A 22,842-nucleotide genomic window follows, 5' to 3' on the forward strand; every position below is an offset into this window, starting at 1 on the left:
TAGATTTGAATAGTTTTTGATGTGAGGACTGGTTTCCATGCAACTTTCTTCTCTTTGGACAGAACAAGTCAGTGTGGGTTAATGAGTAGACAGCTTTCTTTTTCTGGCTTGTCTGTGATTTATATTCTGCCCCTTTTTGCTGTGTGGTTCATTGAGAATAAGGACTCTCATGGCAGTATGTAGTGTGAGATTTGTGCAGTTGCTTGGCTGGAGTTGTGTCTGCTTACCTTAGAAACCTACAATAACAGTGCCGTTACCAAGTCACAAGGTAAACTGTGTTTGAATTATCAGAAACTATCATTTTCAATTTCATAGATCAGTGGGTGTTTTCCAGATATCAGCTATTATCAAATGGTCCCAATATTACCAGTACCTGCCGCAGTGGGCTGGCCAGGGAGCAGGGAGCCTGACGCCACGCCGAGGGATGCCAGGGCTCCGGTCTCTCTCCCTGATGCTTAGTTCCTCTGAACTTAAAAATGGAAACAGCAACCGTCTCCTCCCTCTGCAAGCTTTGAGATCTGTGTAGTAGTGCTGTAGGCACGCTAAGTGATAATGACATTTATTTTCTCACTTAAATACCCTACCAAGAGCTCAACACCCCCTGCACCCCCCAACTGTTAGCATGTTCTGTGTACAAGTTCTAACCTTTAGCAGTGGCAGGGGCTGCTGCTTGCCTTTTCGTGCTGTCGCTGCACAATGTTACCATAGCGGGACACTCGCCTGGGCCAGAGGCCACCCAGGCTTTACCACATTAGAAATAATAATAAAAGGCACTTTGGGACAGCATCGTTAATTATTCCCAACAAAACGGAATGATTCACTTTTGCTAGTGCCATGCTTGCGGCTCGCCAACCAAAGTTTAGTGTAAGGAGTAAGTGGAGAATTTGTAAGCGGTACAGAATGGGAGTTCTCAGTTGTGTCTAAAGGGTGCTAGAAGGCAACGAGCCCCATTTCACAAGAGTAGTACTCCAGGTTTGTTCCAATTTCTCTTTACTTACTGCAGTGGAATAACACTGAAGAAATGCAGTGGGGAATTAGGCGTGGAATACAAACAAGTATACGTATATAATGATGGCTGGCACAGTGGCAAGCCAGACCTGCAGCCAAAACTCAGCGGGGTCCTCCTCGGGTGCAGGGGGGGCCAGGTGAAGCTAGGATAGCCCATGCACGCCGGCACACCAGCAAAGCAGTCCCAGTCCCAGCTGGGGGTGGGTGGCTTCTGGGTGCCTTCCCTGGGACCTGGGTTAACCTGAAGCTTGCCTCCAGGCTGAGCAGTGGAAGAGGGGCTGGATTTTAGGGGTGGTAAAGGTGATGTCAAGAGGTCGGGAGTAAGTTTTTCGTGGCTGACAGGGCTAGCAGCCTGACTTGAGAGCTCTGGCAACGCATTATGCTCAAAAAAGCTTTCCTTCTCGCAGAAACTGCAAGCTGTCCAAATTCTGTGTTGCTAATGATGTGAATCAGAGGTCAGAGTTTGGCTCTCAGGAGCTCGTTTATGTAAAACTGGTTCACAACTGGTACTAAAGAAATGGATTAAGATGATGGAAGGTATAGAAATGGATTAAGATGATGGAAGGTATGTTACCCCATCACATACACTGTCTGTTGTATCATTACATGGCAGCTTCACGGATAATTCTTCTAGGAATCAATTTAAAACAGAAAATAGATAAAAGGAAAAAGGTGCTGGAATGGAACCTCAGATGATCTTCAGACCTTGTAATATAGATCTAAATCTGTATCATTTTGTTGATGGAGGTGCATCAGTGGGAACCTGATTTAGATTAATGCAAATGCTAGATTTTATCAAAGTAAATTGCACTGAGCCAGGATGCTACATTATGTAAATTACCAAGTCTGTGACATTTTTCTACATCCTTTATGAAACAGAAATAGGAAAAAATACCAAGTGCTGGAATTAACAGGTTTCATCTAGGTTGAACAGCAGTTTTGGTAAAATTTAATTGCCTTTCAGAACTCCTGTCTTTGTATTTCAGCAAAGAATCAACTGACTACATACAGCCTAGGGTCTTTGAGAGCCAGGCTTACCTTTGTCCTTGAATTTGTTGAGCAAAGGCAGAAACCTTGGATGCTTTGTTCCATCTTACTCTTTATTCAAACTGCTGCAGCCTGCAAACAACACAAGAAGTAGCTGCATGGAGCCAGACTCCCACTTCATTTGTACTGAAGTAAATCTCAGCATATTCTCTTTGCATTTGGTGGAATTACTCTGAATTTTCACTGTTGCTAACCAGGTCAGAATTCAGCCTATGAATTATAAAATTCATTTTGTGCTCAGAATAGTTGGGTGTGTTCGGAAGATCTGCTCAGCCAGCATTTTATGTAACTTGTACCAATGTCAAGTATGTAACAAAACGGTGTTATCAAGGTCTGCAAAGAAGATGTGAGCAGTGATGTTAAGTTTTTAGCAGAAATTGCATGGAAAATAGGTAGCTAAATCTTAAATTCTCTACTTCGGTAGATTTCCACTGAGAAAGAAATAGGTAAATGACCATGGATTGGATTAGTATTCATATATTTCAGAAAGTGATAAAGATCATTATAAGTAAAGAAAAATGTGAATAGTGAAAACCTACAGTTGATCCTGAACAGGGAAACTTTCATTGCCCAGAAGTGTTAGCCACACTGTCACACACTCCTCTGTTGAGATAAAGGCACCATACTGGTATGACCTGGGTGGACCAGATCCTGGACCTGGTCATGTCAGTTTATAGCGAGTGGGTTCTTTCCTAGCTTTCAGCATCCAGGAGGATGCTGATGATTCTGATAAAGGGCTTTATCATGTAGAATTCAAATATCCTCTGCTAATAGATCCTGAATCAGTTAAAACTTAAGGTATGGTATAAAGCTATGAGTTCATTTGAGCTTTCATTTTCTGGGATGATAAATCTATGCTTAAAACCAGCAGGTTAAGAAAAAGGATATTTTTTCCTTTGTAAAGTTGATCCCTCTGTTTTTCTTAGAATTATCAAAATTCAGTTTAACAGACCTGTAGCTCCTAGCATATGTTGATGATCAAGAATGTCAAATCTTGCTGCGATGACTTAACTCATACTGATTTATATCATGTCCCTAGTATATGCAGAAAACTTAAGTATGTATTTTAAAATTTGATAAAACACTTTGTTGTGATGTCTCAAAATATTGATCTGAGTAAATTTTGCTGGCTGTAGTCCGTTAGGACCAGCAATATCTCTTATGTCTAATCATTGTAGTTAATCTGTGTTATACATTATAATGAGTCAGAGCCTTGAGGGTGAAGTGTATTTGAAGAGGCAGTTACATAGTGTTAAACTACCAACAGAAATTCTCTTCTCGTGGTCTGCTTTCTAAATGCGGACGTTAGCCAAACAGCAGCAGGTTCCCTCTGCAGTCCATTCAGCAAAAGTTTATGTCACTTCTTTGTTCAAGTCATTGCAGGAAAAATAAGGTGTCGAGCAGCAGGAGGAGAAATGCTACCAGCAGCCCTTTAGGGAGGGATACTAGCAAGAGGCCAGGGCTGTGTGTGGTGATCAGATGCCGAGAGGACGAGTCATTCTTGTCATCCACACAGCCCCGTCTGTGGCAGAAAGGAAGCGAGGGCGCAGTTGTGCATTGTGGAGGAGGATTTCAGGTGCATACTTCTGCTCCCCAGGATGCCAGCAGCTCCCCAGCCAGCCCTTCCCCTGAGCGGGTAGTGCTGCAGTGGTCGGCAGCCCCAGCTCCGATGGGAGTTACCTTGAGCTGTGCAGGGCTCTGCTTTAGAATGTCCCGCAAAAGCTTCATAAAAGAAGCGACTTCAGAAAATCAGCCTCCAGAAGGAATGTGTTTGCCCCTCTGTAGCAGTATTGCATGGCAGTTAATATCCAAAGGATTTTTTGGGGGCTGACTCTGCCCTTTTAAGAGGTTTGCTCTCCTCTCCAATTGGTGATGGTAAGAGAGGCATTTTGGAGAAAGCCAAGATATGAGACCTCTAGCAAATAGGAGACCTGTGGGCTGCTTTGAAGTGTCCCACATGCCAACCAGGCAGTTTATCACCATAGGGAGCGTGTGGATCAGGCTGGCTTTATTTCCACTCTTTATTCCTTTCTACATTTATTCATTGAGAAAGTTCATTTCAAGTTTTTCTAGCTGTAGGAAGAAAAATAAAAACAACCCAGCAACCATGAACAGACCATTCCTGTAGATTCAGTTCTGGTAAAAGGCAAAGAGTGACTCATAGCGAGAAATACTTTACCAGGTTATATCAGGTCAACATTGAGTTTGTTGTGCTTTAATCAGACCAGTCACCGTCGTTGGGGTCTGTCTTTTTAAAGCTTATTTCAGTTGTTTTTATTTGCCAAACATTCACTTTTCTATGGACATTGGAAACATGAAGTGTTTCAATCTGCAATTTCGATGTTTGCATTGTAGATGCTACAACATGCAGATCATTTCTAGCTAGTGTCAAGCTGCACAGCGCAGTCAGTAGAAGATAACCCCCCCTGACAGCTATCGTATGGGTGGGTAATGCCCATTGCCTGGGACACATCTCACTTTGTGCCGGGGCTAGGCCTCCTTTGACAGGACAGAAAATACAGTGTTCAAATAAGAAAGGCAAATTTGGGGGAAAGTAAGTACTACCAGCAGTAGTTAGCAGATCAGAGGATATAAAATGGCTTCAACTGCTATGTGTAAGCATTTAAACTAGTCTGGAGTTGATTATCTGCTCTGTCTCTAAGCAGAGGGTGTAAACACTCGCTGCTGCAGTAACCAAGCTGCTGTCTGCAATTAAAGCTAACTAGTAGCTGCTGACCTGCAGCCTGCTATTACAGGCATCTCTCGCTCCCCAAACCTCGAGAAACTAAGCTGCAGCTATTGTGGATGTTGCAGTAGCACAGATGAGCCCAAAAGGTTTGCATTTTCAACAGCCTGAGAATTAGTTACTGTTGTAAACTATTCTGGCGTTTAGATGTCTTTGAGACCATGAGCCCTGCTGCAATGAGAACAGGCTACAGCGTCAGAAATCTGCAGCAGGACCCCTTCCTACCGTCTGTTCGGTTTGATCCCTGGCTCCAAGTTATAGGAGGGCCTCTAAGGTTGTTTGGCCAAGGAAGAATTTTCAAAAGACTTACATTCATAGTCATCGTGCTGAAAGCATCCTGGACTCAAGTCTTGCACAGTCACATACGCTGTACTTACTCGTGAAGTTTACATCAGCAGCTCTTTGGCAAGGGACCCAGCTCTATCACCATCAGTTCCAGGAACCTACAACTAGTTCTACCTCTCTGTCTTCTCATACGCTTTCTTGCAGGTTTGTGCCTGCCTGGAAGGCTCTCATGTGCATAAGTCACATTTGTCAGTCTGAAAATATACTTGGGGTTTTGTTTTTCAAGTAGGAAAGAAACTTCAGGGAAGAAGTAGCAAAAGGTGTGAGTGAATGAAGATGTGTTTGTGCAGTTACTATACATGTGAGCTTTGGCTGGGGTTGGTTTTGTTGTAAGCTTGCGGCGTTAGAGGTATTCTTAAAGCTCACTTAGTTCACCGATAGTTGAGAGTTTTGGCTAATCCTTGCTGACGCCTTGATTTTTGACACAGTACTTAATCGCATGTCACTTCTCAGCGCTGCTAGCAGCACACAAAAAGTTGAAATGATTAGTCAAGTTACTTGCACAGATTTCAACAGGATTAAGAATTAACTGGAGTTCACAAAAATTTTCCAGCTGAGATGCAGGCCAGGGTTTTTCTTCTACTCAGGACAGCAAGTTAACGTGTAGCCAGACAGTTTATCTCATTTGGGCAGTGCTTGTAACTTAAGCTTAAATGGTGCATAGACAGGAATTTTCAGTCTAGAAATGGCCACAGGTTGCTGGCAGAAAAGTGATTTCAGGCTCAGTCCTTTAAATGCTTTGATGGCTGTTCATTCACAACCTTTTTAAAGGAAAGAAGCATCAGAAAAGCAGTAACTGGCAATGCTGGGTTGATCTCATTTGTTAAAATTCCCCTTGGACTGGGACTGGTAGTCCAGGGGTACACTGGCCTGATGGATGGGGTTTTACATACCCCCAAACACCAGTGGAGTTCAGCTCTGGATCTGAACCTTGCAGCTCAGGCCCATCTCTTGGTGAAACTGGAAACACTTGCTGCTTTATGCTGGCAGCTGGAGTGTACAAAAACAAATGTTTCAAAATTTAATTTGAAGTGTGGTTATGGTCAGAGAAGTGACTGTAAAAAAGGCATCTTTTACTCAATAGATACACTCCCTCTGTGTCCTTCAGGCATTTCTGCTGATCTTACTGATTTGGGACAAGTAGTTACTACTGTCAGTGCTGCAAAACCAGTAACACTGGTGCAAAGAGCTGGATTCCCTTCTGCTATGTGCATTATCAGCATATGCATTTGCTATTTTCTAGTGCAGATTTTGAATAACTGGATGATGTGCCGCAAAGGAGAATAAAGCAGCTTGATTTTTTCAACTGAAGAGATGTTCTTGATCTCAAAATTAGAAAAAAACATACTGAAGCATACTTAAACTAAGCTGATCTGACCAGGATGAGAGTAAATCTGAAACCCCTCCATGTCATTTTGACATGACCTTTTAAAGACCCCCTTAAATAACATATGCAAACACTGGTTCCTGGCTTGTTTTTGCAGACACTACGTTGCCATTTTTCATTGAGTCATGTTTCTTGCTTATTTAATGTTGCAGCATGGCTTCCAAGTTGATGAATAAATAAAATCACACGTGAGAAAAACTGAGGGCTGAGCAATGGAGCAGCAAGGTCATAGAAAGAATGGAGCATGCAATTCTAAAAGATTTATCTGTGGGATGTGCTGATGAGTCTTTAAAATTACTTATTAGAAGAAGTCTAGGCTGCAAAGCAATAACTCTGATCTTCAAGTGTGGTTTTACTTTGAAAAACAGCAATGTAAAAAAGCCACCTTTGTGCTCAACAGATCGTTTCTTTGTACATATGAATCAAGAGATGTCTTCCGTTTACTGCGTTGCCAAAATTGATTTTCTTTTGCTTTTTTACTCCGGTTACCTTTGAAGAGTCTATGTAAAGTCCAAGGACCATTGGTTGGACTCTGTTTCCTGTTTTGAATCGGGAGCATTGTTATTCCTGCTTTTTAGTTTTCATTTCTGAGACAAGAGGGGAAAAGTATTTAAGCACATGAAAGTGCAGATACTCGCCTCATGGGAATTCCCAAAGAACCTAACCTGCGTAATCCTATTGGAGTCTCCCTCTGTATTTGTGTGTTTAACTACTTTAGAAAGTCCATCCCATACCAATTGAAGAGTCATTCATGTTCAAGCTTGATTAATGATTAATTGTATCAAAAAGAAACAGTTGCGATAAACATCACTTCTGGTCATTGACCTCCATTCCTTGAAGTGACACGTGAGAAGGAAGGATCCCAGCTCAGTTTGTGCATCCTAAGCTACACTGTTTGCCAGTGTTACTTGAACAGAATCTAATGTGGGAAGCGCTGGCATGCAGAAAGCATGACATATGACAGCTTTTTTCCAGGGTTTTTCAAAGCAAAGTTGCATGCTGAATATGTGCTTTGTCAAGTACAAATATCGGTGCTGAAACCTTCCCTGGAGGGGCTGGGTGGGAAGGACGGAATGCACCAAAATGCTCTTGGAGAAGTGAAATCAGTGTGTTTGCATAGAACTCCTGGGCACCTCTTACATGGGAAATTCGAAGAGCAGAGTTACATATTTTGGCCTTTCTCCTGGAGGTGTAGTGTTTTTTTGCATTTTAAAAAAAAGCAATTTTTAAACACTTCCGTGTTTTGCAGAACAGCTGAAGTGATACAGAGGATACAGAAAAATAAGTCTGTCTAGCAAACTTTCATGACAATCCATTACTCTATGTTTAAAGTAACAGTAAAAAAATACTTGAAGAATAGCTTGTTGATTTCTAACTGTGTTAATGCAGCTTAGCATATAAATTTACAAAAGCAGAATAAGACCATCATGAAGAAGCCTCATAATGATAGCAATATATCTGTGAGACAGTGGTAAATAAGAAATGTGTTCTCTAACAGTGCTAATTTTTCTTCTTACCTAGGTGTATATGTATTAATAAGATCCTTTCTTATTTCTTCTAGGCACCAGTAACGGATGTGCAGTTTGGCCCTATGAGACTTCATCAAGATCAACTTCAGGTAATACAACAGTTCAAACCGAAGTCTTAATTTCTAAAACATCACAGATGTTAGCTTAAAATTCATGACTGGAATTTTTGGGGGATAGAGATCTTCACAGAGCATTTTTGTCAAGTGTTTACGTGCACCTAACAGACATTTTTATCCCAGCATTCTATGTGTATCCTAAAAAACCTGCCTAACTCTTTGCTCCGGCCATCTCTCAGCTCATAAAAATAGAGGTATCTGTAGTTCTTTGTGCTATCAGTTTGCTTGTAATCAATTTAATGTGTGCCTTGTTTTGTATTCTACTGGTAGTCAATTCTTAATCAAAATCTCATCAAAATGGTACTAAGCCAAATGTCCCGTCGAGGTCTATTCCACCAGCATTATTACTAGCATCAACCAAAGTTGCAATATCATCACACAATATAGGAAGTGAGCTTGGCAATGTATGGTTTTTTGTTATTCATTGTTGACTGGCATTAATTCATCCTCTTTTATGTCTTTATTAATGAAGGTCATTTGTCAATTGTTCCCTTATTTTGTCTGGGATGTGCATGAGGTTTGCAGATACAGGACTCCTTTGGAATTCCTCTGAAAACTCTCTTGTATCCCAAGGCATACAGAACCATTAATAATCCAAGATGTTCCTCAGTCAGTAATTACAAAACTCCTGGGTGGAAGTAATTTGGACTTGATAATTTGGAAATGTCTGTCTTCAAGAACTGCAGTTCAACATCTTCCGGACCTGTTATCAGAACAGACAGTAATATCACCAAACATCAGATCTTAGGACAGCCTCATCCAGCTGTTCCCTAAGTATAAATCAGAAACATTCCTTGACTATTTCTGCCTCTTTTATTGTTCTTAATGTTTGTATTGCTTTTGTCCAGTCACAGGCCACTCTAAAATTATACCAATTTGTCCTGGTAATATAGCTGGCAGGCATGAGGGAAGGAGAAGTTAGACAACACCACATTTGTGCCAGAGTCCATCATACAGCTCTGATCTGCTGCTTTTCTGTGCTATTGCTGAAAACCATTCTTAAGTGTTACAGATTAACTTCACTAAATATAGCCCAAACTATGGCATGTTTTTGCAAAAGTTTTGCAGGTTGCTATAAAAGGAATCTGAACTAAATGAGTACAAAGTCCTTCATTCTTACAAAAGTATGTACTACACAGAAATGTTAAGATTTACTGGTAGACATTTCACCAACTTGGTCCAAAGTGTAACCAGCACTGGAATTCCTAAAATCACCCAGAAGATAAAGGACACTGGGATGTGGTGCAAGTTACACATGCTCCACATTATTTTCTGACCAAAACATACATCTTAAGTGTGGTTTGAATAAATTACTGGAAGATTGGTGTCTTGAGACAATAGCCCAAATGCTGGTTTAGTTATCCATCTTTCCAAAAGGCTGCATATACTGAGTCATCCACAAAATCAACATTAACACAGAACTATAGTCTGCCATTCTGTGTGTTCTTTCAAGCAAAAGAAGTTTTCTTCTACAAAACATTATCCTGATACAAAGCACAATCACATCAGTGAGAGTCTTAGCAGGCTTTGTGTTTATCTTCTGTACCATATTCAATCGTAGAATTTGAAATACATTTTAGAAGGAATTGGGCCTTATCATACCTGTAGTATGTAGGCATTGTATTGATATTAAAAAGGCTCAGAAAGGTTAATATTATTGGCAATTACCTAATGTTAGGACAGAGCTGATAGTGGCTCACAGATCTGACTTCCAGTTCTGGATTTCAGCCACGGTAATCTCCTTCTGTGTTACAAATCCCATGGCAAGCTTTGCTTAGGAGTCGCGTGGGGACATACTTCATATGCAGAGGTACTGCCTGTGATTCCAGTCTCGCATGAGTTCATCTCAAGCAGCCTATCTGTAGTTTGCAGAAACCCTGCAGAGTGGGCTGCATCCAGTGCTGTGGGGAGCTAGAATGAGATGAAAAGGAAGGCACGTTTTTCATCATGCCATTGAAGCACTGGTAAATACCAATTCACACAGGGTGAACCATGATTTTTTTTTTTTTTTCTGGAATATCATCTGGCAAGAAAAATAGAATCCAAGAAAATAGTTGTATACGAGGCAATTTCAGTGAAGAAAAGTAGACTCGCTGTTATAGCATGTACACTGCCTGAAATATATGTATCTAGTCGCAACTGATTGCCCAAGCTCTCTTTGTAACTAATGATGAGAGAGCCACTTCCCGGCCTTGTTCATCCCATGTGGATATAAATGGCTCTGGCACACAAGTTTTATCCACTTGAAACACCTCTGTATACAGACAATTTATAAAAAGCAATAGTCTGTAGAAAGCAATTCGGTTAGAAACAATGGATTAAGCCTTGGAAGTGGCTTTACAAAACGTGTTAAGAACAGGCAAAAATCACAGAATCTACTATACATGTAAGATGTTTGTAATGATTCACTGTCTTTAACTCAGGTACTTTTAGTATTTGCCAAAGAAGATGACCAGAGTAACGGGTTCCGTTGGGCATGTGAGAAAGCTGGATTTCGGTGTAATATTACCAGGACACCTGAATCTGCACTAGAATGTTTTCTTGATAAACATCATGACATTATCATTATTGACCATAGACATTCCAGATACTTTGATGCAGAAGCATTATGCAGGTAAGCAACATTTCAGTGTAATCAATGCTTAACTATATAGCTGACACATCATCAAAGGTTTTTTTGCTTTTATATGACCCTTTTATAAAATTGGTCAAATATTGGGGGTTTTTTGGACAGGTGTCCATTGGCAGCATCAAATACTGTTACCTCAGTGCTTTACATCTTACAGCTGCAGCATTTTTGGTTGTGTGCTAGGGTATCTGGAGCTTAAACTGGCTTGGAGCCACAGTGTACATATTTCTTGCCATAGTGAACTGGTTTGGTTTGGTTTACGGTTGTGGGGTTTTTTTTTCCAAATACCTGGTTCGTTGTTTGCACATTAAATTAACTGTGAAGATAGCTTGTGCCACCAAGCAATGTAATGAATACATTCACTTCATTAGCGTTCTGAGCATTAGTGTTCATTTTTTGAAATACCACTTGCTGTTGAGTAACTCCAGATGTGGATAGGAAATATTTCGTGTGCACGTTTCTGTATCTACAACACTTGAAAATCTGTTATGAAGAGCAAAGTTGCAAACTAAGTCCAAAAATACTTCTACAAACTGCGAAGTATGAAAAAAGGGGGAAAGGGCTTGCCTTTTGAGTGTCCCCACAGAGACTTGACAGGCAGTGGTGCCTCGCTTCAGTGACTTTCCAGTGAAATACCCTTTGGGAATGTGTCTAGACTAAATGGCAGTCTGAGGGGTGGGGGTGGTGGGGTCAGGTTATGTACCCTGGGTGAGTGTGGTGGGTTCAGGGCACTGGGACAAAGGCCCTTCTTGCTAAACTACAGTAACTAGATAAGATCTTTGTCAGGCAAAGGCTAGGTATCAGCAGTGTTCCCCGTGTTACATTTTTCCCGTTCTGTCTCAGAATAAAGTAAAACGTTCCTTAAATGAGTGAAGCGAAGTCCTGCAGACAAGTCTGTTCTGTGCTGTTTCAGAGGGGAAATTTTTTTTGCTATTTCCCCCCTGAGAGTATGTGAGATTTAGGTTAATCTACATTCTCTGTGTCTCTTGTTGGTTTTTTTTTCATGGACTCACAGATATTGCTAAACTAATTCTCCTTTCTTAGTCATCCAGCAGGCTCAGGATTTGATTTTTGTTTTGTTGTTAAACCCTTTAAAAGAAAGACTTTAAGAAAAGTACTGTGTGAAGGTTCTGTAAAATCATGTTTTCTGAAATGTGAACTTAAACAAATGTTAAATGATTTGCTTTTCATTTAAAGGTCTATCAGAAGAACAAAACCCTCGGAAAATACAGTCATTATTGGTGTAGTACAAAGGTAAATACTTGTGTCTTTACTTTCACATGTGTTAAAGAAAATGTAATTATTATAATTGTAAAAGTAAATGCTACATTAAAAAACTTAAATTAGAACTTCTTACTGTGCTAGTGGTAATGTGTTATACCAGACAGTTTTTACCATCCTTGACTATAGGATTGGGACAGGATTTTTGATTTCTAGTTTTTACTAAAGAATTTTGACTTTGGGTCTTGTTTTTTCCCATCTCCTCATCGTTGCAGGCTTTGGGAGTATATTTCAAACAACCTCATCAACATGATGTACAGAACTGTGGAACTGCCTTATAGATCTGTATTTTTAACTTTTCTTGATCCATCTTTCAGTCTGATTAATCACAGCACAAACAGGAGATCTGCTGAATTACAAAAAAAGATACAGAACAATTTGATCAGTACAAAGTAGCATCTGATCATAGAAATTTTAAAAGTAAAATAGACTATATTATGACATCTCGGTAAAGCACTGCATGTATTTTTTTCCTACTCTTCTCTCTGAAAACATTACTTCAATATAATAAAATAATTTAACAGTAAAAAAAAAAAAAAGAAAGCAATATATTTAATCTGAAATGAAATAAATGGAAGATAATTTCCTCAGAGTAAAATTTAGGGAGTGTCCACTTCTCAGAAAATATTTATACTGGGAAGTGATTCTGTGTTGAAATTTCCTATTAAAAAACCCATTTGCCACCACCATCTCTAGTGAACAAAAGACCCCAGTTAAACATTTCAAGGGATTCCATTCTGAATATAATTTTCCATGTTTTTATGTCAGGAAGTCTTCTGCCTATGGTAACCATTGCTTCTACAATCAGAATTGTCACTCATCAAACTAACACAAAAGAGGGAAAAAAGGAGCAAAAGAGCAAATAGTGATTCAAGAGCTGTTTCATGTATATCAGAGAGAAAGACACCTGTGGTTCTGTGGGACAGAAGCTTCTTTTGCAACGTAGGAGAGCTTGGAAGCTGGGCTTGCTGACTCACAATTAGGAAGTTGCTCAAAAGGTTTTTTTCCCTGCAGTTCATTTTTGTCTTTTCAAAATGTTCGCATCGTGCATTGGGACACAGTAATAGTCCCTCACAGTGACGGTATCTCAGAAGCCTGAGTTCTCAAACTTTTCAGATGTGTCTAGTGTCCCTGTCTACAGAAAACTTCAGAAACCAGTGTGCCTTCCACTGGGGCTGAGCTGGCTGTGTCAAGCTCCCATGTGCTAAACACAAACGTTCTGGAGTCACCATTTAGAATTTCACAGACAGAGAACTTCCACACTTTTCCTTTCTTGCTGCAAGAAGCATGCTTGTGAAGAAGCCTGACATTTAGCCAGTAACATACGGAGGATAATCTTCATTTTCCTGCCATTCAGTTTATTGTTTTTTCTTTTTGTTGTGTTTTGGGTTATTTTTCCCCTGCAGAATGCCTGTCTGTGCTTCTGGGAGGGAGCATTACCAGATAACTGGTAATGGGGAAATTTTTCTGTCAGCTGTCCTTCTCTCTCTGCTTAATCTTGGGCAAACTGTGTACTTTAGCAGGCATCATTCTCTTCTCATGCATAAGAAACAAGTGGACAGTAAGCAAAGAGGTGCCATGAGATCCAAAATTTCACATATAAATAAAAGCCATTGTGCCATCTGCTAAACCTGACCAGCTTCCATCTGCTCATTTACAGAAACTTAATGTAATGGCCTTTCTTCCAAATTCCAGCCATACGTTCAAATATGCTGAGTATCTTTTAACAGTTAGTATAGCCAAATTTTTAAAAGTTATTCAGATATATAATTTTTAGGAGTACATCCTCCCAAAGTGACCTGCTAGAAGGCACTGGCTAGGCAACACCATAAAATCAATCCTCATTCAGGCATCTTGAGTGGCCCACCTAAGATCTGGTACACCTAGATGACAAGTAATTTCTTAAAACTTCGTCCATGTAGATATCCAAGTGCATCTTTGACTAAGGACAGCATAAACAACAAAGAATCCAGTACCAAAAAAGAAATACTCCAGCAACAGCTAATTTTTATTCTTGAAGCATTATTTTTTTGTGATGTAAGCAGCTCATTACATACAAAAAGGAAAATAAAATTTTGGCTTATCCACGTCAAAGATGAAAGCTTATAAAACCCACAAACACCGTGTTGTATTCATAGATCCTGTAAGGATCTAGCCACATTAGGCTTTAGTGTGACATCTGGGGTACAGGTATGTCAATGGCTTGTGAAACTGGGTCTCAGTTGATTACAGAAATAATCTCTGACTTTGTCATCCTTCTTTAAAAGGCATGCTGATCGTGAAGAGTCATCAATATTGCCCCTGATCTCTGCTGGCTTCACAAGGGTGTGTATCTGTTATACTCCTCTAGGTTGCTCTGACGTTTCAAAATTGTCATGCAAGAAACTATGCAGAAGTTTGGCCGTCAGTGAGCGTTTGTGTCAGTAATCCAATCTGTAAATGTTGTTCATGCTGCTTATTCTTATACATGTATTGAAACTCTGAACTCCCATACACCAGTAGAATTAGAATGATTCTGACTAAGCAGGTGGACATTCTCGGGAATGTTAGAAGTGCTGAGACTTTTCTACTTTATGCATGTATTTCAGAGTAGGTATATGATGCTCTGCTTGTGAAGTTGACACTGACAAAATTGACTAGTGACTGTAGCAGAGCCAGAGAGCAGCTTGCAATGAACCACAGAATGTGCTGTGGGAAATCTCTTCTATCAAATGTCGATTCGCATCTGTAAACAGGCTTCAGACACTGCCAAGTGGTATTATCTATTGTTTGGAGGCACCTGAAAAGTATTACATTGAATCTGTTCCTTGGCAACGATTCCAGTTAAGCAGAAAAGGTGCTTATTAGTGCGTCACTTAAGTGGATTCCTCATTGCATGAAGCTGACAATGTAACAAAAAGGTACATGATTTACAGTGTGATACAAGAGTATTTGGTTGCATGCTCACCAGATTATTTTGCTCTCCCAGCACAATCCATTTGCACCTGTTTGCTTATTTGTTGTAAGGTCCCAGCACAGGAAACGCTAGAGCCTGAAAATAACGGTGCTTAGATATACAGAGCCATTCCACTGGGCAGATAAGTAATCTGACAGCGGTTCTGAATTATTTATGCATCAGAGCCTTGGAGATGGGCTAATGGCAAAGTACAGAAAATTTTGTTCAGCAGCCTTGATGTGGTGGCTTATGTTTAATAATCAGTCTTCCCTCCTGAACTATCAATGTCTGTGGCAGTTTAGTATGAATGAAGATTTAACATTCAGGCTCACACCTGGTAAATAAGAGATGTTTTAAAAAAAAATAATCAAAGATACTGAGGTCATTGCTGTACAAGCCCCAGGTTGTATAGTTGTATCCAATGGCAGGTATGTATGTCAGGAGGTTTTGCGTCCTTCTGTGCGTGCAATTTTGGGGTATCAGCAATTGGAAACTGATAATAATCTCAAATTTTGATGACTTGAGACACAACGTAATTTTTTCACTGTTTAAATAAGTAGCATGAAAGCATATAACTTCATTAAAGTAGATGTTTTAATATATTGATCCTGCTGACAATCACAGAGAATAAACAGATTGTTTCAACCTCATTGCAACGATGATCTGTCACCTTTACGAAATGCAGTAACCTGAAGAATTTTACTAGTCCCAAAAAATAATCTTCTCATGTTGCTTGTGTTACAACATGTTCATTTTTGGCATATCTACTCCTTTTTAGTTCTTTATCAAGCAAAAGAAAACAGAACTTCATACCCTTGAGTATGGAAATGTGTATTAATGAAATATTTCTAACCTTTTATTTGCAGAGATATGTAGAAAATTCTAATATAATGGCCTGTTACAATGAGTTGATTCAGCTGGAATTTGGACAGGTGCAGGCACAATTCAAACTAAGGTAATGTTACCAAAAACATTATCAACCAAAACAATGCCAATTCAGCCACATCCTTAAAGGAGTATTTATTTTACTGTACCATAGTTAATTATAGAATTTCAGTTAGCTGAAGAAAATATGTTAATCATTAAAGTACAGCTTCATTCACTATGGAGTTGCAATACCTTATTGTCATATACAATTAAGAATTACATGGATTAAATTTAATCAGATGCCTTTTTTTTTTGTCTCCAGGGCATGTAATTCGTTATTTACGGCATTAGAGAAAAGTCAAGAAGCCATTGAGATCACAAGTGAAGACCATGTCATACAGGTTTGTTCCAGTTACTTTTATAAGTACAGAAAATTGTTGTGTGGGCTGACTGTGTTTTATTTTATCCATGATTACATTTACTCTTCCTTACAGTACAAGAATCTAACCTAACTTAATGGTTCTGAAAGGGTTGGAGTAAGGTTAGCTGCAGAGTAGCATTTTCTTGATTTAAAACACCTTGCATAAATCAAGTCCATTTTAAGGGAAATTGTTGCTTCTGAATGAATAAGGATTTACTCTCTTGGGGTTTTCTTTTATAATTATGCTTTTATATCATGAATGGATGTAGCCACTGGCTTATATACATTCTTTTCCAGAAATATTGTACGTTAATTTGATGCTCCTGAAAAGTAAATCTAATTGATGTTCTAGTTAAATAAAGCTTTTTTTGATTGTTTTTTTTTCTTCTGAAATGGATACTGTTTGATGCATTGGAATCGTTTTTGAATGTAATCCTCTCTTAGAAATTTCTTTTAAAAAGGGAAAAGAAATTATACTTAGGTTTTCAGACTTGAAAACATGATCCTTATAAGGACATTAGTTCCGTCCCTAGCTATGAAAGGCAGTGAGTAGTGATTTTATTATCAGTAAAGAGTCTGAGTTTGAGCCTCTGGGAATTATAACATGCATATAAATTGTACCCTCTTGACCCAAATCTTGACAATGGCAGTTTCATTGAAGGAGGATGTGCCTTTTTCATCCCTTTTACAAAAATAACAGAACACATCCTGAAGTTGTTGTAAATATGTATTTCCAGACCATATTTTGTCCCTCTGCTGGCAGCCCTAGAATATGAGAGAATCAACATGTGCAAGAGTCTTGGAGCTCCGGCAGACAGGGCTTTCTCACTCACATAGGGAAAGCTCTTTGGAAGGAACCTCTAGAAGCAGAGAGCATGCAGTAGCACCCTTTTAATTTCTTTTATACTGAGACATTGTAAGTTGTGAGGCATTCAGATGCTGTTATGACATGTGTCTGTAACTCGGCTAGCGAGAAGGTCATGAAGGGGTGGGCTATGGGTACCAATCTTCCATTTTGTTGGGCAAGGGCCACAAAATTGCAGCGAAATGCAACATTCAGTTCAGAGAGGAAGCTGTTTTATTAGATTCCACTTCTTCTAGTCTGCATGGCTGGGATTTGCCTGGATGGGGGAATAGTGGTGGTTGGCCCTTACGCACAATAAGGTGATGAATTTGTCAATAGATAAGGTTAATAGTCCTGGGGTGTCCCACCATCTAGTTTGTGATTTTTAGGAACCCTGTGGTAGGTTTGAGGTTTATAGATTTGAGAACTGAGTGAGCTCATTTTTCAGGAATTGAATGTCTGTCTAAACTCTGTAGATATGTAATACTCAGCTGTTTCCATAATTTCCCTCTCTTTGCTCACATGCATACACTCTGTGCAACTCTTGTAGCATGGACGTTCCTGTTTTGCTTCACAAAGGAAAAAATGTAGGCATCTTTCTCAGGAGCAGTACACGTGGAGATTTATTTAAGGCTGGGAAAGAGATCCCTTGGTTTAGCAAACTGAAGAAAAAGGGATTCTGTTGTGCTTTAAGTATTCTGTTGAATGGGTTTTTGTTTGTTTTTATTTCACAGTACGTCAATCCTGCTTTTGAAACAATGATGGGCTATCAAATAGGTGAACTAATAGAAAAGGAATTAACAGAAGTGCCTATAAATGAAAAAAAAGCTGATTTCCTAGATACTATTAATTCCTGCATAAAGATAGGAAAGGTGAGTAATGGCATTGTATCACTTATCATTTGCTACCTGTAAAAGCTATTATGGTCCAGGGATGACACATGATGTAACTTGAAGCTTCACAAACACATACCATACGCAGCTTTCTTACTCAAACAAGAAGAGGAACTAAAAAATGCTCATTTTTTAAGGGCTTCTTTCTCTTTTCTTGCTTGGAAGAGGTACATGTCTTACAAAAATAAGTGACTTGCTGTGTTTCTTTATAATATATGCTGTATGTGGCAAAAGGTGTGGGAATTACTGAAAAGAAGTAAGATGCATGCACATGTTATCCAGTGTGATGTAAATGAGAAAAGAACCATGCTGAAGTATTTCGGCATGGAATGTGGAAGCTGATTTGAAAATTCAGAATGTAAAAATGTCAGAAGAGACATTTGCAGTATCACTTGAGAGTGATAGGCAGGGTCAGCTGTCAGCTGCCAATACCTTTTATTCTCTAATGACGTGGGAGCTGTCTAACGGATTTCCATTAGGAATGTTTGTTGTGCCAAGATGTTGCAGGAGGAAGTGCAGCTAGCATCAAGGGAGGTCATTGCGGAGAGACATTACTGTTTGCTTGGTAGGTCCATGATAGTCCTGTGGGACTGTGTGGCTGTAGTGTGATAATTCATCTAGGAGCTTTCATTTTCATTTTGACAGTGAGTTGTAAATGCTTCTGTTGTCATTGAACATGTCATAGTACCTGATAAGAAGAAGGTCATGGAGATTGCACAAAGAGATGTGGGAATTGGTCTGTTTGTAGATGCATCATGGCCTGTGCTCAAACCTGAGTCAGGATAGCAAGGTGGGTCATACTGACTGGCCGTGGGGAAGCAGCATGTTGCTGACACAGAGCAGGTTGATGCTAAAATGAATCATGGTGCTCCGTGTATCTAGGCAGTGATGCAAAAGCACCGATGCAAAACTGTGATGAGTCACACTCTGTAAATCAGGGTACTAACACAAGTATTCATCAACAAAAGCTGCATTCTAGCTGGATGCATGTTGCATGTGCATTTCAACAAGAGCGTGTCTCGCATTTCTACAAGTATTGGCCTTTTGGAAGGCATCCCAGCAGTAGACAATAGCTTGGATTATGGTGCTCCGCACTTCTGTTGCCTGACTGAAATTATTCCAGTAAATGTGTGTAGTACTAAACTGATGTTAGGAGGGAGTATTTGTTAAGTTACGATTCAAATACATTAGACATGTCAGTTCTCAAGACCTGAAGTGATCTAATTCTTAATATTATAGTTTGCTGATAAAAATTTCTTTAATAACGAAAATATATTTTACTGTACGAATGATAGAAATCTAACCCTAATCCATCTCTTTCCTTGCACTTATTTTATTCCTGGCTCTAGGACTTCCAACTGTGAGGGATAATGAAATACTGCTTATTTAAACCTGTCTGGAATAGCTTAAGCTGTTTTAGGTGGATATATTCTGTTTTCATGGTTTTTGTATCTTCCTTTGAAACATTTTATAGTATGTAGTCAATGTAGCCTTACATTTATCTATTAGTAGAAAAGTTAATTGCAAATTCAATTCTTACAGGAAGTTTTTTGAATAGAAGTTAACTGTGTGGAGCAACCTTTGATGTACTGCAGCCTTTTGAAGGTGCTTTAGTTTGGAATCATTTGTGTCAAGATGTTACAGCATTTTCAGGGGTGCCTAACTTGTGTCTGGATCATTCTGACATAGTCTGTATGTTGTTTTCAGGCTTGTGATTTCTTTATATCCTGACTTTAAAAGCCTGCTTCCCATTATACAAGGCTATATATTGGCTACTGTAGGTTATAGCATACTAAAAAAGCCAACTGTCTACTACTGTGATATTTTTCTGTCAACATATTTGGTTGTTCTGTTTTGAACAAACGTGGAAATGTAACAGAAATAATAGAAAGCAACATCTTCTGATCTTTAGAAAAATGCAAGCTGTATAAAATCTACATCTAGTCTTTAAATGGAATTTAGGAAGATGAAATGTCTTGGAGCATTTGCCCTCTCGTGCTGACAAACAGCCCTGTGAGCAAGTTCAGTATATTCAAACAAAAGTTCATAGGCATTAAACACAAAAATTGCTAATTGCATGGTACATAGGGATTCTTGGGTCAGGATATTGTTTCTCTCAGCAAAAAAAATATATCTCTGGAAGTTCATTTTTGGTTGCTACAGCTGGCTGTAATTTGCAAGAAGCCAGCATTATTGAAAGGCATTTTCATCCATCCATCCTTGATGAGTTAAAAAACAAGTGTATTTTCTTCATTCTTCTGTGTCATGGTTCAGATTACATCCATTAAGATGAAATCTAGAACTCTTGCAGCCTCTGATCACTGCAGTTTGACACAAAGCTCTTTATCTTAGTTTTGATTTTTGGGAAGTGGATAGCTATCTATATATCAGGCAAGACATGGAGTTCCTTTCACTCCTTGGGAATTACTTGCAAGACGGCTGTCTACAAAGGAGGTGGGAGAGCGATCACAAGTCCATGATAAAGGGCTACGGCTATTCCTTCCTAACTCAGCCTTACTTTCTGTGAGATTGTTTTCATGACATCTTGTGTTTATTTTGGTTTGCTGTCTACAAGTAGCTTGCTGAACTTGGCTGTCTAGTGCAAGAAGCCCCAGTCTGAAAGGAAGGCTGGATTGCTGTGCATGTAGGAGTGCTCAGCGGATAGATGCCTGCCATGGCTGCCCTGATGAAGTTGGAAACCTCGGTGTTGATTCTATTAAAGAGTCAAAACGTGTTTTTTTCCTGTGTATGGTTTTCACTTTGCATTGGATGCCAGCATGCCAGGCCATGCAGAGGTGACCGATCACTGTACTTGTGTGGCTGCAATGTAGCTGTAACGATGCGCTTGACTGACAGCATGTCTTGTGAAGTAGCTCTTCTCTGTTGGATTGCTGACAGAGGCTCTGTGAGAGAGCATATGGTATTCTTAAAATATATTTAAGTAACATCCCTAGGAGAACGTTACCTACCAGCAGGAGTTTGGCTTGGACCTCCTATTTCTCAGAATTCTGCTGACCTTTTTCCTCACACATTTCCAACTACAGTTTCACAGGTTTTAGAAAATCACGAGGTAAAAAAATCAATCTGTTGACTAAGAAGAACTCATTAGTGAATAACCTGTCTTGAAAAGGATGCACTTTCGATGCAGAAATTATCCAATCTGTACCTTATGACTTCACCCTTTTGTGCATATTCTGCGTTTATTACGTGGGTCAGAGATCAGTTACTTATCTGTGCCTCATCCTGGTTGTCAGGAAACTATTGATATGCATACTTCTAATCATAAGAGCATTGGATTTTGTGATGTTTGCTTTATATTCATTTGTATTCCTCACGCAGCTCACAGGAGAAGATATTATGCTCACTTCACAAATTGTTATGCACAGTTCTTTTCTCCCACAGATCTTTGGAAAAGCCTTTCCTATTTTTTTCTGCACAGCCTGTCACCGTGCAGCTCTCTGTGGGCTGGAGTCTTTATTTGCTGGCTCCATCAACATAAATGCAAAACTGTTCTCTCTGTACCTGTGCTTTGGCCTGCTTGACTGCAAGATCTGTCAGTCTAACATAAATAAATATGTATCATGTGCTTCATGAAGGTATTTTCACATATGTTTGTGCAATCCGATCTTCAGTCTGTTGAACTCAACTGAAAGACAGCAGTTGGCATGGGTACTTTGAATTAAGTAAATATGCAATACGGAATCAATTATTTATTAATCACTTGGTATTTATTAGATGCCCAGCTCAAAATACGCATCTGTTAAAAAAAGACTACCACTAGCAATTCTAGGGGTGGAAATGTCTAGGCGAGATTGTAAATCTTGTCAGCTGCCAGGTTACAAAAGAGTGGCTCTGTTGGAAAGTTACTGGCCTCTGTGCTGCTGCCAGAAATGCAAGGGGGAGACTCAGGGTTCCCAGATTTTGCTTTCCCTGAGTTTTCCTAAATAGCCCTGTGAGGGGGGCAACCGTAGTCCAGGCACCACGCGCGAGGGGGGACCCAGGGAGGTCCGTCAGTGTCGTGGTATGTGTCTTTGCTGTGGTAGTTGCAGCGCAATTTGGAAGCAACAGCAGCGTGGTGAGGGGATTGGGAAGGGGCAGCAGGTGAGGAAGGGGCTCGTGCCCCGGTGTGCGCTAGAGCCCCGTGTAGCTGTGTCTGTGTGTGCCAGCGCCGGAGATGTCCTGCACAGCGCGGGGGGGGCTCTGCTGCGGGGAGCTGGTTGGTGAGAGTGACGCCTTCTGGATTTAAAATCTCTAAATTACAAAAGCAATTGTTTTAACGGTATTTTATTTAAAAGCATGTCTTAAACAAGGGAGAAGGGACACTTCCCTGAGTCCTGTTGAAAGAGAAAATGAGGCTCTGTGCTAGAAACAGATGTCTCATTTCCAGAGTAAAAAAAAAAAAAAGACTTCTTACTGCAAAATGAAAAATTCCTTACCACCCTGTCTTTTTTCCCCCCATTTAAGAATTTTATCAAAAAATGATGATACTGGCAGTGACAATCTGATGCTTCAGAAATTGTCTACTTATATATGAACCTGAAACCAGGGTGGTTTTAGAGGAGAGGTCAGCAGATGCGAGGCAGAACCCCATAGCTATTTTACTAGGCTTTTTTGCTTAAAAAAAAAAAAAAAAGGATAAATCTCTGCCACTTTTTGAGACTGAACTGATGTGTGGAAAGTAAATGTGCTAGGATACCAAAGCACTTTTAGTCACAGATATATTTAATGTTAACTGGTGATAAGGCTTCCCAAGGCTGCAGGAGGGATGGTGCAGTGCACGGGTGCAGGCGGACA

The 22,842-nt window shown here is 39.8% G+C and overlaps 1 protein-coding gene across 7 annotated transcripts in view; it reads left to right on the forward strand.

Annotated features, from left to right (window-relative positions):
• PDE8A (phosphodiesterase 8A) overlaps nucleotides 1-22,842 on the forward strand; it is a 157,288-nt gene that overhangs the window by 112,320 nt on the left and 22,126 nt on the right. For all 7 annotated transcript variants that reach the window (XM_056345097.1, XM_056345101.1, XM_056345096.1 and 4 more), the window contains 7 exons: nucleotides 8,095-8,151; nucleotides 10,602-10,792; nucleotides 12,005-12,061; nucleotides 14,356-14,413; nucleotides 15,890-15,978; nucleotides 16,213-16,291; nucleotides 17,890-18,027. In XM_056345097.1, the coding sequence (XP_056201072.1) occupies nucleotides 8,095-8,151; nucleotides 10,602-10,792; nucleotides 12,005-12,061; nucleotides 14,356-14,413; nucleotides 15,890-15,978; nucleotides 16,213-16,291; nucleotides 17,890-18,027 (669 nt within the window). The remainder of the gene's footprint in view (nucleotides 1-8,094; nucleotides 8,152-10,601; nucleotides 10,793-12,004; nucleotides 12,062-14,355; nucleotides 14,414-15,889; nucleotides 15,979-16,212; nucleotides 16,292-17,889; nucleotides 18,028-22,842) is intronic.

This window comes from Falco biarmicus, chromosome 7 (genome assembly GCF_023638135.1).
Source record: "Falco biarmicus isolate bFalBia1 chromosome 7, bFalBia1.pri, whole genome shotgun sequence".
Classification (NCBI taxonomy): domain Eukaryota; kingdom Metazoa; phylum Chordata; class Aves; order Falconiformes; family Falconidae; genus Falco; species Falco biarmicus.